Source organism: Acanthopagrus latus, chromosome 21, assembly GCF_904848185.1.
Source record: "Acanthopagrus latus isolate v.2019 chromosome 21, fAcaLat1.1, whole genome shotgun sequence".
NCBI lineage: Eukaryota > Metazoa > Chordata > Actinopteri > Spariformes > Sparidae > Acanthopagrus > Acanthopagrus latus.
The window spans coordinates 11503851-11519519 of NC_051059.1; the positions used below are offsets into that span (position 1 = coordinate 11503851).

Here is a 15669-nt window from a genome sequence, read left to right on the forward strand (position 1 = left end):
TATTTAAAAAAAACAAACAGTGGGGTAATTGGTTCTGTAAAATTAAGATTAAGTATTATCATTGAATCTGCTGCACTGATGTTACCGCTATGCACGTCATTTCTTTTTTTACTTATGACGTTCAGATTCTGGTACATAAACAAGTACTGTACATGTGTTTTCATGAAAAACTTAATTCATTCCACCTGGTTAAACAATCAGTGAACAAACAGGAACAAAACCTGGAATGAATTAGATTCATGGAAAAGGGCTCATTTAGTCGTCTAAATGTACAACTTTGATAAAATTGTGAAATACTGGCGATTAAAGCGACAGCGCCTCAGTAACTCCAAGAGAAGTAACTCGGTGCAACACCTTCTGTAAGAACTTTTTCCACAGGAGGAGATCGGTTTACAATAAAACCATAATTCAAAGTACGCTCCTTCATGTCTTTTATTTTGAAATGACTGCAGCCTTATTTACCCAGGTGAAAAAAACTCTTAGCCAACAAACACTTTGTCTGACGCTTTAATCTGTGCATAAATAATTTATTTCCTGTGATTCACAAATCGTCTTTTACTCCATCAACAAATTATTCTTTTACGTACTGATTGAAGATAGATAATCTAAACTTTCACTTTATGAATTAACTGATTTATGGTTGAACGGGATAAATCTGTACACCGAGCCTGTTCCTCTTGACTGTGCGGACGAAAGGTAAACATGCTCCATTTTCAGCTGAGGAGTACATTACGTAAAATGTTGACACAATCTGCATGTCCTTCCTTTCTCTGTTGGTGCAGCTGTCACGCTAAGTAACCACATCTACAGCATTTATTCTAAATGTTTGTGTGTAGAAAACACAAGACTACTGTATACAGCATCACACCTGTAAACCACCTGGATGCGACTCGACTGAGCAACGTATTTGGTGTTTGATATCATATCCAGTGTGACTGTGCCGTGTTGTGACATGAAGTGAGTGAGTCATGATAGAAATGATCTGGTATGGAGTATAGACAGTATTAGAGGGTTCAGTCTGTATCATTTTATGGTCTTTTTTCTTTTTTGGTGACATATTTTTCTTCTTGTCAAACTTATTTCATAGCAACTAAAAATGAACTTGAACAGTGGAAAATCAAACAGTAAATTTCCAGTTTAGGGGTCAAATACCTACAACAGTGTTAGTGTAAGAATCAGTGAAGGGTTATCACACTTCAGAGAACACTATAGTATCTCCTTTATAGCATTCTTTCCCTCTCTTCTCTTACCTCATCTTGTTGTGGTTCATTCACAGAAGCCGTATGCCTGTCAGATCCCAGGATGCACCAAGCGCTACACCGACCCCAGCTCCCTACGAAAGCACGTCAAAGCTCACTCAGCCAAAGGCCTTCAGGAGAGGGAGGTCAAGGTAACAGCAGGAACATCCTTTAGTAACAGTGTATATGCAAATCAAAACAGTGATAAGGACAGGGTGAAAGGGTTGTTGCCTTTTGAAGAACCTTTCCAGCGGTTCTAGGCAGCACCCCATCTTTTTCCATGAAGAACCCTCGTTTCTGAGAGAAAGAGATGGAAGGGGGGGGAGAGTGAGCATGTTGTTTGATTCAGTAGGATGAAATACAACAAAACAAAGTATTACACACACTCCCTGGAAGTCAGAATAGGGAGCCTATTGTTCATGTTATCTGGGCCTTGTTTGTTTTCTGTGGACCGTGAGTGACACTCAGGCTTTGTGTGTATTCCCATGCCTTGTTTGTTTTAAACAGAACCACGTGTGCTTGTAAGTTGTGACATGGCTAACACGCCCTGCGCTGCAGTAAACCCTGTGGGGCTTTAAAATATTAAACACGCACTCTATAAACTCCTTACGGTTATACATTTCTTTGAGCTGATGTGTCACAGCCATTGAAGTTTGTATCTTCATAAACACGGGTCTGGGCGAGCATTTTTCTTTGATTATTCACGGTTCTTTTGTGGTTTCTGGGTGTCCTTCACTAGCTTCTTCTGAGTCCTGGAGCTGCCACTAAATTGTTTTGGAAAGTCCTCGGGGACGCTCTGCTAACGCTGGGTAATAAAGTAAATGGTCTTGCCTTAACTTCATCAGTACATTTTAGAATGAGATTGCCAAACAAGACTTCTGGAGTTTGTATCTCAAGAAGCTGGACTGTGAGATGAAACAAGAACCAGGCATCTTCAAGCATCGTTTCTTTGAAAAATGAACAGTAGAAGATTGCCTGCAGAAACATCACTGTTTTCTATCAATCTACTGTATGTAATCAAAAGAGAGGCAAATCCTTTCAGAGTTTAGCTCCATGGGACTTTTATTGCCCAACAGCAAAATACAATTGGATGCAACTAAGCTGCAGCTTTAACAAAATTACCCTCATCCGTACATGCAAGACGTGAACCGCACATGCTTCCCAATGTGAAAACACAACACTAAATGTATCTGTATGTTATCTGTATGACAGGTTCAAGTGCACAACATGCTGGAGTCGGACATTTTGAGCGATTGTCTGGCGAGGCAGCATCTCCACCAAGGAAACAGCTCACCTCTGCCAAGCTTAGAGGACTTCACAGGTATGTGCAGATGAAACGGTAGCGAAAGCAGTGGAAATCTGTGTTTAGCCCCCAACACCTCTCTGGAAATGAGTAAAAACAAAGAAAAGGGGTAATTGCCTGAACACCTGGGCTGTTAAACTGTCTCTTTCATTTTCTCCCATGGCCTCATTTGCTCCTTTTCCTCTCCCTCCTCTCCCATTCCTTCGATGATAGCTCATCATGCCAGTGTTTACCTTGTCCAATTACCGGGCACTGACTGCGGGCAAGTTGGCCCCCTCCCCGCCCGTCCTTCAGCTTCTCCAGCTGGTTTTCCAGCCAAGCTCTTTTTCTTTCCCTTTCAATAGCTGAACCGGGATCAAGAAGCTGTCAGGTACACTGAGGCTCAGTTGGCAAAAGAGAGGGGAGAGTGTCCAGGAGAGCTGTCCATGTCTATTACTTCAGACTACTTGCAGTTATACCCAGAAGACTTTGAGGGAAAAGCCTCAAACGGCACACTACCAGCTATGTTTATTCAGAGTGAAACAAGCATGTCAGTGTTTCATTTTGAAAATGTCCCAAGAGAGCTTTCTCCTTATCAGAAATGGCCAAATGTTAAAACCTAAATCCAACTTTGTGTTAGGTATACCTGTGTGTGTACTTTAATGTATGTAGGCTATCATGGTGACATATGCTATCATCATCAGCCTCCCTTAAACTCAAAGTCAACACCAAGTGTTGAAAGCCTTGCTGATGGCAAGCAGGTATTTGTGTTACAGCTTTAAATGAACAGCAGCAAAAATGTTTTAAGTATGAAACACTACCTCCTGTCGGCCTGAGAAGTGTCTTTGAAATGTTGTTAGCTTAGCTTGTTCCTTTGCAGTGAACAGCAGCTGTTGGCTAACGTTAGCCATCTTTGATTTTAACTGTTGGTGAGATTTATTGTGAATATTGATTAAAATTACCGTAGACAACATTATCTATCAACCATCTTATCTATTATTGCCCTCAGTCAGTTCAGTTTGTTTGCTCTGTGTGTTGACAATATGCTTTTATTTTGCCAAAATAAGCCAAAACATTCTGTTTCTTGCTAGCATAGTTAGCTGCAATAGCCATTAGCTCTGTCAAAACAGCAGTTGTTGTTTAATTAGTTGATTAATGGAATTGTTGATCAACAGAAAGTTAAGTGACATGCTGTTATCATTTGTGATAACTTTATTTAAGACAAGCTCACTGTCTTTTTTATTCAAAATTGTTTTTGACTGTTTGTCTGACATAACAAAAAAGAGACATCTCATCTGTGTTTTGGGAAATAAAAACATTTCTTTAGTGGTCTCTGACATTTTATAGACTTATTAAAAAATTGATTTGGCTAATTAAAAAATGCTAAATTGGGAATTAAATAATGAAGGTGTCACTAGGTTCTGTTTCTTGCTAGCAAAGTTAGCCATCTAGCTGTTAGCTTCTGTGTTTGTTTTAGTGCTAAAAGAAATAGTTGTTATTGGGTTAGTTAATCAACAGAAAGTTAACTGGCATGTTGTAATGATTTATTTCATAAATGACAAGCTCCAGCTCTTTAAATATGAGAATTTGCTGCTTTTCATATCCTTATAAATTAACGTTAAATTAATGAAAATTTTGGTTTCAGACATCACCTCTGTGTTTGAGAAATATTGGTGAACATTTCAGCTGTCTTCTGATATTCTTTTAAACTAAATAATGAATTTTTTGCTTAGAAATAGATGAATTGAATATTGAATGAAAGATTAGGTCAAGCCTTAGCTAGTTTATGATGGTAGAGATCTACGTAGTCGAAACTGCAGCCATGTTTTCAGCCATATTTAGGGGACAAAAATGACTGAATGAAATGTCTAGAACAAACGGAGCAAGGACAAAAAGCACAGAGGTTGAACATGCTGCAGTAGACGTTTCAGAGGTCTCTCTGGACGTTGCTGCTGGATCAGTTGTAACTGTAAATCAGCGTTGACGTTGACTGTAACTGTACAAACCTTTAAAACATAGATTTTTCTGTGAAGTAATCCCTAATTTAATCTATGTCTCTTTTCAAGGTGTGTACTCAAACAGCAGCACCGTCCACAACAAGGGAAATTCTGAGTTTCTCTCTCCATCAGCAGACACCTGCTCCAGGTATCAAAACTTGGAGGGAAATTTTGACACCAACAGCCTAGCGTCTTCACTAACAAGCCCAGGGAGCATGAGAGCGGGGTGAGTGTGAGAACAAATAGATCGTCCCTGGTGCCATTTATTCATTTATTTAGTAATTCATGCTGGAAAAAATGACTGTAAGCATTCAGGCTTCACCCACTTGTTGAACCTTTTTTTTCTTTTTTCTTTTTTGGTACAGCTGGCTATTAGTTGCTAAGTGCCTCGACTGTAGGTGGCTCAGGTTACAGGACAGACTGTTTTATTTACTTTTTCTCATAAGACTTCTCTATCCCAGGCTTTTGCACTTGTTTTATAGCTTAATAAAGTAGCTGACTCATGAAGAAAAGTTTTCAACAACCCAATCCAACACATCCTCATACCTAAGACGACATCGATAGGTAGATTACCACTGACTCACATAATGACATGTCGCTCTTAGGTTAGACTTTCAAACACAGTCATGTAGTTCACTGTGTGGTGTAACATAACTACATCAGTAAGTTAAAATAACTCACATTTTACATTTGGTTTCACACGGTGCACAGAAGTCCTGTGCACATTTGATCCGACCATCCGTCCCTTTCCCCTTGCCTATGCAGACTTTCTTGCTTTGCTTGTTGAAATTATTACTATGGCAACTAGAGGCCGCTGCCTGACATCATTACATTACATAAACATCATAATGGGTCACAATAAGTTGCTTTCACCTTCGACCTGCAGGCCATTTCTCTGATGAGGACAGGGGCCAACTCAGTCGCAAGAATAGATGGTGGCAATGTATGTTTCTGCAAACCATCGGTATGCTGGATGTGTATGTTGCAACTTTACATTTCTTTTATGTTGTGACAACGCTGTGCTTAAGGTCTGGTCTGGTCATTTGGTTGGGTTTGGAAAAGATGGTATATGCCACAAATTACACTGAAATACCTCTGACATCTTCTTAAAAAGACTTTGTTTTCAGCTGCAAATGATCTCCACATCCTCTCAAAAATATCTATTTTTGTTGCCACTAACATGGCTGAAAATGTCCCTCCTTCATGTTAAAAATATCCAGTGGTTTCTTGCTAACAAATGTTAAAACAGTCTCAAACTGTGGTCTCTCACCTGACAACAGTCTCACCAGGTGTCATGTCACAACCATCCTCCTCCACCTGCTGACGAGCTCATCATTACCTGTAATCTATACGTGATATATGTATATGTATGAAATTAAACAAATTTGAATGTGTCCGTGGTTTACAGAAACATTAAATGGCAACATTTTACTCTGACAAATGGGCTGTAATTTCCAGCTGTTGAAAAACATGAGATTGCTTTCTTGGAAAACAGGGTAATTTACTAAATGATGTACCAAGAGGAAAGCTTAAATGGTCAGTTCATCCAAATAAAAAAAAAAAGGATATTTTCCCACTCACCCCTAGTGGTGTCTGGCAGGGATTTACGTTATCTGCTGCAGGGACCTCTGCTGCCAGCCTAGTACAATGGATCTGACTGGGATTTCATTTGCATTTGGCAGTTTTCATTGGGAGCTATTTTCTACTGAAGATAAAAATAGTGAAAGCAGACCACAGTTTTCTGCTCCTCTTGGCATGTGAACTCTGTTCCTGAAGATAATCATATTCGGCTATTCTCCCCAAAATCTTTCTTTATGAATCTCCCGTGTATCAAAGAACTTTTAAAACTTCCAAGCAGTTCCTCCCTGTGCTTTGTCAGACCCAGAAATTGTGTTTCAACCTCAAATACATGGCCAGGACTCTAAAGATTTCACAGTCACTTTGCTTCTCCTCTCTTGTCTGGAAAGCACATGGCCATAAACATGGAGAGAGATGTGAGCTTACGCATTCTTGAATAAACCAGAGACATTATCACCAGAGATGGAGTTATGGCTTTGCGGTTGCACTGATTGGGTGCTTGGAGGCCACATAACTTATGTGTACTGTAAACTGAGACAAATTTTGTCTAGCCCAGTATAAAAGTAGAAGTGAGACTAAAAAGATACAGCTGACAGCCTCCAGGCAGTGGTTTCTGGACAATGCGGCCTCATATCATTGGTCATTAAAGAAAAGCCCGTAAACTAACTTTTATTGGCACAAAAGCAACAACAAAGGCAGGCTGTCCAATAAAAGAGTTGATAAGGGCCAGAATTACATTTTTGTGGTTTAATGAATGATATAAAATATTCACATATAATGAACACAGTTTTACATGAAATTGTTCAGCATTTCCTTGAATTCTTTTCAAATGGGTCTTAGGTCCTGGCAGAGGAGTTCAGAAGAGAGTTGTTGTCTCTGAACATAAATTCAGACCGATAAGCTTCAGTTTGAAGGCTTATTATTGACCTTGGAAACCGCAGCGTGATATCACTTAGTAGTGTAGTGTCAACTTACTGGAAAATGTGAGGTTTAAAAAAAACAAAAAACCTTTCAGCCTCAACTCATGGCATCCATGCTGCAAAAAAGTTACAGTGAGTGAACATTGTGCTAAGTGTTTATGTGTTCAGTGGTAAGTGGGTGTTATTATGGCATTAAAAACCTCCAATTTGTAGATAGCTGACGCTCTGACGCTTTGGTTGGTGGATCGGGCCGACTACCATCAATCAACTGTCTTGCAAATTTGACCTTTTATGAAACCACATATTTTTATTGAGTGTAAAACTAAATATGTGCAGCATTCAAACAGTAGGGATGAGTGAGTATGGGATAATTATGTTTGTTATGTTATGTTTTTGCCCATTGATCGTTTGATTGTTTTCTGATTGGTTTGTCAGCAGGATTTCACAAAAACCACTAAATGGATTAATATGAAATTTTGATGAAGGAGGGGTCTTGGTCAAGAATAGAATTCAGTTGTTAGCATCAGCGAAGTTGCTAATTTTATTGTTCACCATTTCATGTAGAAAGTGTTTTCTTTCTACCTAAATACATCCGCCAACTGTATCGGAGCCCAGAAAGAGGCTTGGATTTACTCATGAACGAAAGGCTCGTTGCCTTGACAGCGCATGATTTAAACATTATTGGCGCCCTCAGCAGCTTCAAACAGGCCTTGAAAAGCTTCAAAAAAATCAATTAGGGTGATATCCTTGACAGTAACTGATTGATCATATGAACACAAACCTTCATTCAGATGCTTCGCTTCGGTCACCTGTTGCTGGATCTTGCCGGGATTCTTTTCACGTGATTGACTCATGTTTAGGTGTAAGACTGACAGATTTTAGGTTTACAAAGTGAACATTCAATTTGATGTTTAGTGAAGAGTTTGGGTGTCTGTGTGTGTGCTTGCCACCATCTCCTCAGAGTTTGCAGCCAGAGCTTCCATGAAGCTATGCACAATCTGTCCATTGACGTCTCTTTATAGAGACTGAGGATGTCATAGAATACCACTGGTGCCCGCAGTACTCAATAGCCTGCCAAAGCCAATACCAGACAAGCACTTGTTTTTCCCCCAAATGACTTAGCGAGACGTTAAACACGTGAAAGTAAATTATCTTTGCTTCACGGCAATGTCGGCATCAAGCTCTGACCTCATAGCCAGGCGCGTGTTTACTCTGGCTGAGACGAACCATTTCGACTTCTTTTAATTATTTAATACTTGAGGGATTCAGAGGCCCGCGCTAAGGCTTGTCCATCTGCGGGTATTTGTGATGTACAGTGCTTGTGTGTTTAGCGGTCGAGAGCTGGATTGGCTTTTTGGAGCGGCGTGTCCATCAGATAGAGGCACACTAACCAGGATGGCTCTCACACAGAAACGCTGTTATATAGTTTGGAGGAAAGAGAGGCGATGAAGTTTACCTTGCAGAAGCTCAGAGCGACATCGGGTCCAAATAGCCGCTTTAACTGAAATGTTTGACATGTCCTCACATTTTTGTATTTACGGTTTCTCTAACGTGCAATAAGCCTACTCTAGTTTCTCTAAGTACTTGATTGGGAGCACTTAGTTCACATTAAATCTCCATCTGGGTTACATACGTTCAACATGATCCAATGTGATCCACTAAATCTACAGCACAAAAGTACTCCAGCACCTTTCCTCTGCCAGAACTGAAAACAGATAAGTCTGGCGTGCACAGGCGGGTGCTTCTGGTAAACCGACTCATCCCCTCCTCTGATCCGTCGAGGTGTGCCGCTATTAAAAAGCAGCCATGGACTAAAGCAGGGTTGCAGTGGTGGATTTGGGATGTTTGAGGGGCAGGGGCGAAAAAAATAAAAATGGCACCAGGTGTATCTGTTGGGGCACCAGCACACAGAGAGTTGTGATATATATTTGTATTGAAGATGGGGCACTTTATCACATTTTGTCCTCTGGAAGGGCATCCAAGAGGACATTTTATCATATTTTGTCCCATCCTAGAGGGCACTTTATCTCATTTACTACACTGGAAGGGCAGTCTAGAGGGCACTTTATCACATTTACTACACTGGAAGGGCACTCTAAAGGGCACTTGATCACATTTACTACACTGAAAGGGCACTCTAGAGGGCACTTTATCACATTTACTACACTGAAAGGGCACTCTGGTGGGCACTTGATCACATTTGCTACACTGGAAGGGCACTCTAGAGGGCACTTTATTGTGTTTTATCTACCATGGGGCATCTGAGGGAGGCATTTTTTTGCTGCACCCACCAGTCCACAAGTGCAGGGCTGAACACAGCATAAACTGCATACAGTATCATCATGAGGGCCTAATTCTGCAAGCAGGATTCTTCTCATTCCAGATATAAAGAGGGCAGCTGTCTGTAGTTAGTCAGAAAGAGAGAGGGAAAAAAAGTGAGTGATGAAGGGATTTAGCCGGTAAAATATGATCAGAGAAACAGTTTCCTGAGGTCGTGCTGACAGCCGCTCCCTCAGGCGTGGGCTCTCTGTTAAGCTCATGCATCTGAGAAGTTTGGGCACACCGGCCACAGAACGACAGATTGACACAGCAGGGCCACGCACGGCACGGCTCAGACATCTCAGCTATGTTGTTGCAGCGTCGCAAGAATGTAAGCCGTGGAACAGACGCGGTTGTTTATAGTTCAGGTCAGCTCTGATGGTTCTGGGGCCACCGAGGGGAGTCTAGAAAAGTGTTGAATTCTTGGGGCTCGCAGTCATCGCGGCACATTCACTTCAGCAGTCGCACTATATCAAAGCTCTACTTTGTTTACATAATCTTATACAAAGCCTGTTCTTTATTACCTTGGGAAGCCACAGCCATCTGTAAGTTATATCAGTTTGGGTTTCAAAAAGTCCTTCTGATTAATTTTGGCTTTTATTGTGTTTCTGCGCTGAAAGCAGAGACTGTTAAATTAAATGTAATAGCATTTGACATGGGAAATGGGCAATAAAGAGACCTGGGGATGATAAATGATAGATATGTAAAGAAATCTCCAAACATTTAATTTTTTTTATAGCTGGTCAGATGCGAATATAGAAGGCGCTTGGGCCAGCAGCCATCAGTATCTCTGACAAGGCTTGGCTTGTTTATGAAGCCCACTAAAATCCTTCCAGCAGAAACCAAGGCCATTTGGCTCCCCAGGGACCAATATGCTACAGTACATCATCCTGGAGGGTTCTCAGGCCACATGAAATGCTGAGAGCGAGCGCTTTGAAGGAATAGGAGGGGGGCTTAAAATACCATATTGGGGGGTTTTCAGCTGCATATCTCCTTGGAGAGATTTTCGGCTGCCTTTCTTTCTTCTTGTCGACTTGGCTCCAGTGACTCATTCGTTTCCATGTTGAGTCAGAGTGTTTGTGCTCAGTCAGCACATTCTTGCAGCGTAGCGATGGATACAGCTCCACACAAAGCCCGCCTACATTACCCCCCTGAGGTGGAAACACTTCCTTATATAAACTGTACTGTTTGTACATGAGTTTAAGTATTTACGTGTTTTTGTCTGCCAACACAGCTGCTGCCATGCTGGCATGTAAGGGTTATCGACAAAAATGACTTGATTTGATCAGAGATTTGTGTTTAACTTTAGTAGTGTAGTAAAAAGTACCCAAAGTCATATTTGAGAAAAAGAGTGAGACATGAAAGGAGCAAAAGATTTGTTGAAATATTACTTTCGTAAAAGTGAAAGTCACCCGTACAATTTTCTGGCAGTAAAGTTTAAAAGTAATATGTAAACATGAATTAAACATACAGTTGAATAAACTAAACTTACTAAAGTTAACTAAAGTTATCAAATAAATGTATTCAAGTACAAAAGTGAAATATTTGCCACCAAAATGTAGTGGATTGTAACTATAATTCAGAAGAACATGACATACGCAAGTTAAATATCTTAGAATTGTAGTAAATGTACTTTAGTTACATTCCATCACTGAACTTGAACTTGAACTTGAAACCTAGTTTTACATAACCATACCTACAGTAGTGAAGCATAGTTAAAATTGAACCAGATAAAGGTTGATGATTTACCTCTTTAATTAAATAGAATGTATCAATTTAAAGCAACATTATGTAGAACTTGGCATTGTGTTTCTGAGTGCAACACTACTGTCATTAACACAAATCCCAAATCTGAAACAGTTCATCAGACATAATGTAGCTGCAAACTGCAAACAAAATTAATTACGTCTATGTGTTTAAAACTTTTACGCTGAAGTAAACATGTATGTAGCGCTGTGATCCTCCCCTCTCACTGAAGCTACATCGTGCAGAAATAAGTGATGGGGAGGCGGAGTGGCTGGGACAGAGACACCACTGACCCTGTTATAAGACACTGAACCATCAACATGATTCTGAAGCTATTTTTTTATTTTACAAGATAAAAAAAATTACATAATGTTGTTTTAAACGAATGAAACAAAGGAACTGGAAATTACATGAAAAATAAGAAGGGTGATTGAAAAATACTGTTGTCAAAAGAAAAGGCTGCTTATGTGATAATATTGCATTTCATTTTAAATTTGTTGTTTTGAAACTGTACCCTCTTCTGGTCAGCTGTCACATTACTAATAATCTGGTTATGACACCATCATCATTTTACCACAAGTGTTCTTGGCTCCGCTGTGGAGCTCAGAAATCTGTGGTGAGGTTAGTCAGGCTTAAGAAATGCTGAAGTCATCTGTATGTGTCAGAAACCTGAAACAGATCAGCAAGAGGGAAGTTCAAGTCCACTGGGAGAAAGTAAAAAGAAACAAAGGCATTATCATAAAAAATGTATAAATGAGCTGTCTCAATTACATGTCTGTTGTCCAAGAGCTTTCAAGTCTTTCATCCACCTTAAAAAAGGCTGTTAAACTATCAATATAAATAAACCAAGTCAGTGTTTTGTGTCTACAATTGACTTATTCACATTTTTTCGTGAAAGTGAGGTTAGATGAGGCGATTAATACTATGTCATTACTGTATGGGTAAATATGAAGCTACAGTCAGCAGTTGGTTAGCTTAGCTGAGCTAAGGACTGAGGGGAATTTTGATGGGTGGAATTAGATACAACTAGCTAGCTATCCAAATGTTACTTAATGTGGTTCAGTGCCAACCGTAATAGACGTTTTTGTTTTTTTAAAGATGATTCATTTTGAAATCAGATGCCTGCCAACAGATGACACATTTGTTTAGAGTAGTAACTTCCCCAAATCCAAGGAGGAAAGAAGTGCTAATGCTAACTCACACTGTCCTGACTTACTAAACAATAGATGTGCTACCGTTAGTAGAGCTTTGTGCCGCTGTTAGCTAGTTAGCCTAATATGCTAATGTTTGAAGCTAACTCTAGGGTGTGACATGCTGTTTAATCCATTCCCATTTCCTAAAACATGAATGAAGTAGAATGACTATTGGGTCTATTCTGAACTGAGACCCATCCTCCATCTAAACTGTGTGGAAATCTGTTCAGAAGGTTTTGTGTAATCCTGCTGACAAACCAACCCACCAACAAACAGACACAGGTGAAAGCATGACGTACTTGGTGGAGGCAGTGAAGTGGGGTACTAACTCAATCAGCAATGTGCCTTTTTTTATCGACAACAGGAACAGACCAACATCGTTGTTCAACCCAGTGAGCACATCATCGGACAGAGCGGACATCCAGCTGCAGGGCTACCACAAGACCTACAGCCACCAACAAGTATTCACACAGCAGCAGCAGCATCAGCAGCAAGGTATTGACGGTGTTATCAGCCCCATCAAATCTGTATGATTGTCTACCGCCCGTGTTTGGTGTTTCATCATTTCCTCTGTGGTTCTCCAAGGATGTGTGTATGGGGAAGGAAAGGTGGTTCAACCAGTCAGTGATGGAGGCTTTGAACCAGCCAGTTACTTCACAAACCCCACAGCTGCCCATTCTACAGGTAAAATAGAAGTAAGGACGACACTTGTCACATGGTTGAAGAGTGTCTGACACACACTGACCTTTTCAAAACTTTGTGCTACAGAACGCCTTACAGGAGAAATTGTTTGAAGATGTGCTCAGTTATTCCCATGTTTAACCAATATCGCACCCCACTTCTCTCTATGATGACAATGTTTTCACACCTCCTTTGTATGTGGCTGTTTGGAACAGCTGGAACAACCTTTGATGTCTGTCATGGTCGAACATCACTTTGTACAAAATCATTCTTTTCTAGCATTTAAAGGCCCATTTTTGTTGCCACGGTTTGGATTTTCTTTGTTTGTTGATTTCCTGCTTTATTCTGAAGTTATATCCTCTTGTGTCCACCCCTGACAGATTTTTCCCACACACCTGTCTCACATCAGTCTTGTTAGCAGTGCCCTGTTTCCAGACACCCCCTGTCTCTTTAAGGCCTCCCTTCTGAAAAAGCCCTATCTGCTCTGATTGGTCAGCCGTCACAGGCCCGAGCAGGCACTGATCACTGTGATTTCCACATCAGCTCTGTCATTGTTTTTTGAAACTACTGAGGGCAGTGACTGTATAGTTGCGGTATCACAACTGTACAGAAGTCATGACAGCTTGTTTAAAGGCACAATTTCTCCAATGATTAAGCACTTTGATATTTTTTATAGTATTTACTGTATAAAGCAAATAGAAATGCTTTCAAATAAAAAAATCACAATTTCTAGATGCAAAAATACCAACAAAAAAAACCCTTTTCACATGAAAATAAAGGAACTGCTCTGAAATAATATATTACTTATCCGCCTTGTCTCCTCTCAGGGTTTGACTTGTTGCAGGACCTGCAGGGCCAGGCGGGGGGCGGTTACTCCATGTCTCCCTGCTCAGACGAAAGCTTCCTCTTCCAGGCAGGAGGTGTCGACCGCTGCCTCAACCAGATCTTCTCCATCTACCTGGACTCATGATGGACACACGGAAACCAAAAAAAAACTAACAAAAAACAAAACTGAATCAGTCACTGCGTTTTACCTGCGTGTACGACGTGTGGCGGAAGACAATCACAGCAATATACTGCATATTCAAGGCTAGAGTTGGAAGAATTGTTCTTATCCTTAACAGATGTGAAAATATGTCAGTGGGTTTTTTTTGACTGTACAAGCCAAAGTGCACAGTTGACTCGAAGCAGAGCTGCGGGCAAACTGGCAAACATGAACGGCCAAAAGTGGAAATCTGGTCAAATTATGAATGTAAGTACGACTAACTTTTCATTCAGAGATGACCAGACCATTGTGATCTGTGATTTGCTGGTTTGATCTATTCAGAAAGTCCGATAGCTGGCTCTCCTGCTCTGCTTCTGTCAGTGAACTTAGCCAGTGAGTTTAATTCTGCCTCCACAGCAGCTTCTGTGTCCAAGATATGTTTAAAACCCACAATACCTGTCAGAATGGATCTTGTAATGTTGTGGCGCCCAATCTAAATACATCTGGTAAGGCTGAAACACGATGATGAAGATACCAAAGACCAAAACAACATGTTCTGCTTCACAAATTGAATTAATTTTTGTTTGACTTTTCTCGAAATGTTTCTTTTTGTATGAAAAACCGGAAAAGTTTATTCAGCATTTTAAGGTGTCACAAGCCAAAACATTTGGGAGCCATTATGTTGTAATGGATGATTTGTACTTAGCAGTCCAAGCAAAAGAGCAAAGAACAATTCATTGTTTTCTTCCAAAGAGTTTGATGATGCCACTCACATGTCCATCTGAAAATATGGTTGCAGCCAAGAGACAACTACCTTAGCTTAGCACAAAGAGTAGAATCAGGTGAGGCTAACTGTTTTCAGCGGACTGTGGTCATTATTGAAAATTAGAAAGTCCAAATAGAGAACCAAAGTGTCGATGAGAAACCTCCAACTGCTTTTTAATCGACAATCCCCAGCTGCTCAGGAGGGATCTGCAGCAGAGCGCTGCTGCCACCAAGTGTTTGAATGTGCGGACGAATCGTGGGACAAATGACTGACACACGAAACAAAACAACTGCACTAAAATGTACCATTTATGATTTGTCTGTGGTGGACTGAGAGGTGGCGACAAAAAGGTCTTTAATATGTGTAATCCAACAATCAAGACAGCAGCATAATCTCCTGTTTTTATATTGTTTCTTTGGTTGCTTCTGCACAGTGCCTTTAAATGTGTGTTGTATAGTTTCTATCAGTGTTATATCCAGTGGGGGGGCGTGCATTGTTTACAATAACTTCTCTGCACTCTTTACAAGAAGATGACCATCCAGACAAATGTTTACACTGATTTTGTAGCAATTCAGAGATTTTCTCATTATTTTTCATTGGACAGTGTATATAGACTGTATAAAAATGCACCTGCCTTTTATATCTAAATAAAAAAATATCTGTTCGTATACATCTGTGCATGTCAGCTACAGTTTAATGTCACGTATGTCAAAGAAAAGTAGCAACACCTCAGTGATTAGGGCAGCGTTTTCAGTGCTGCTCCCTGCGTGTTTTGGAGGCTTTCCTGCCCCAACTCACCTGAAGGACACCGGCTTGTCTTGGGTGTGTTTTGAGCTTGTTAAAAGCTGGTTAATACTGCCGTCTACTGGGCATACATACATGTAGAACAGACATACATGTAGAACAGACGACAGAAGTCTTGAAGAGAATGGTCATTTAACATAACATGACCAAAGCATAAAAG

At 40.4% G+C, this 15669-nt stretch overlaps 1 protein-coding gene across 2 annotated transcripts in view; it reads left to right on the plus strand.

The window, feature by feature from the left end:
• Positions 1-15375, plus strand: part of LOC119011820 (zinc finger protein GLIS1) — a 42768-nt gene extending 27393 nt beyond the window's left edge. Inside the window, exons 4-9 of one of the 2 annotated variants that reach the window (XM_037085222.1) lie at positions 1277-1390; positions 2451-2559; positions 4587-4743; positions 12638-12768; positions 12859-12968; positions 13782-15375. In XM_037085222.1, coding sequence (XP_036941117.1) covers positions 1277-1390; positions 2451-2559; positions 4587-4743; positions 12638-12768; positions 12859-12968; positions 13782-14048 — 888 coding nt within the window. In that variant the 3' untranslated portion in view covers positions 14049-15375. The remainder of the gene's footprint in view (positions 1-1276; positions 1391-2450; positions 2560-4586; positions 4744-12637; positions 12769-12858; positions 12969-13781) is intronic. The other variant, XM_037085223.1, reaches the window with a different exon arrangement.
• Positions 15376-15669: the final 294 nt, after the last annotated feature.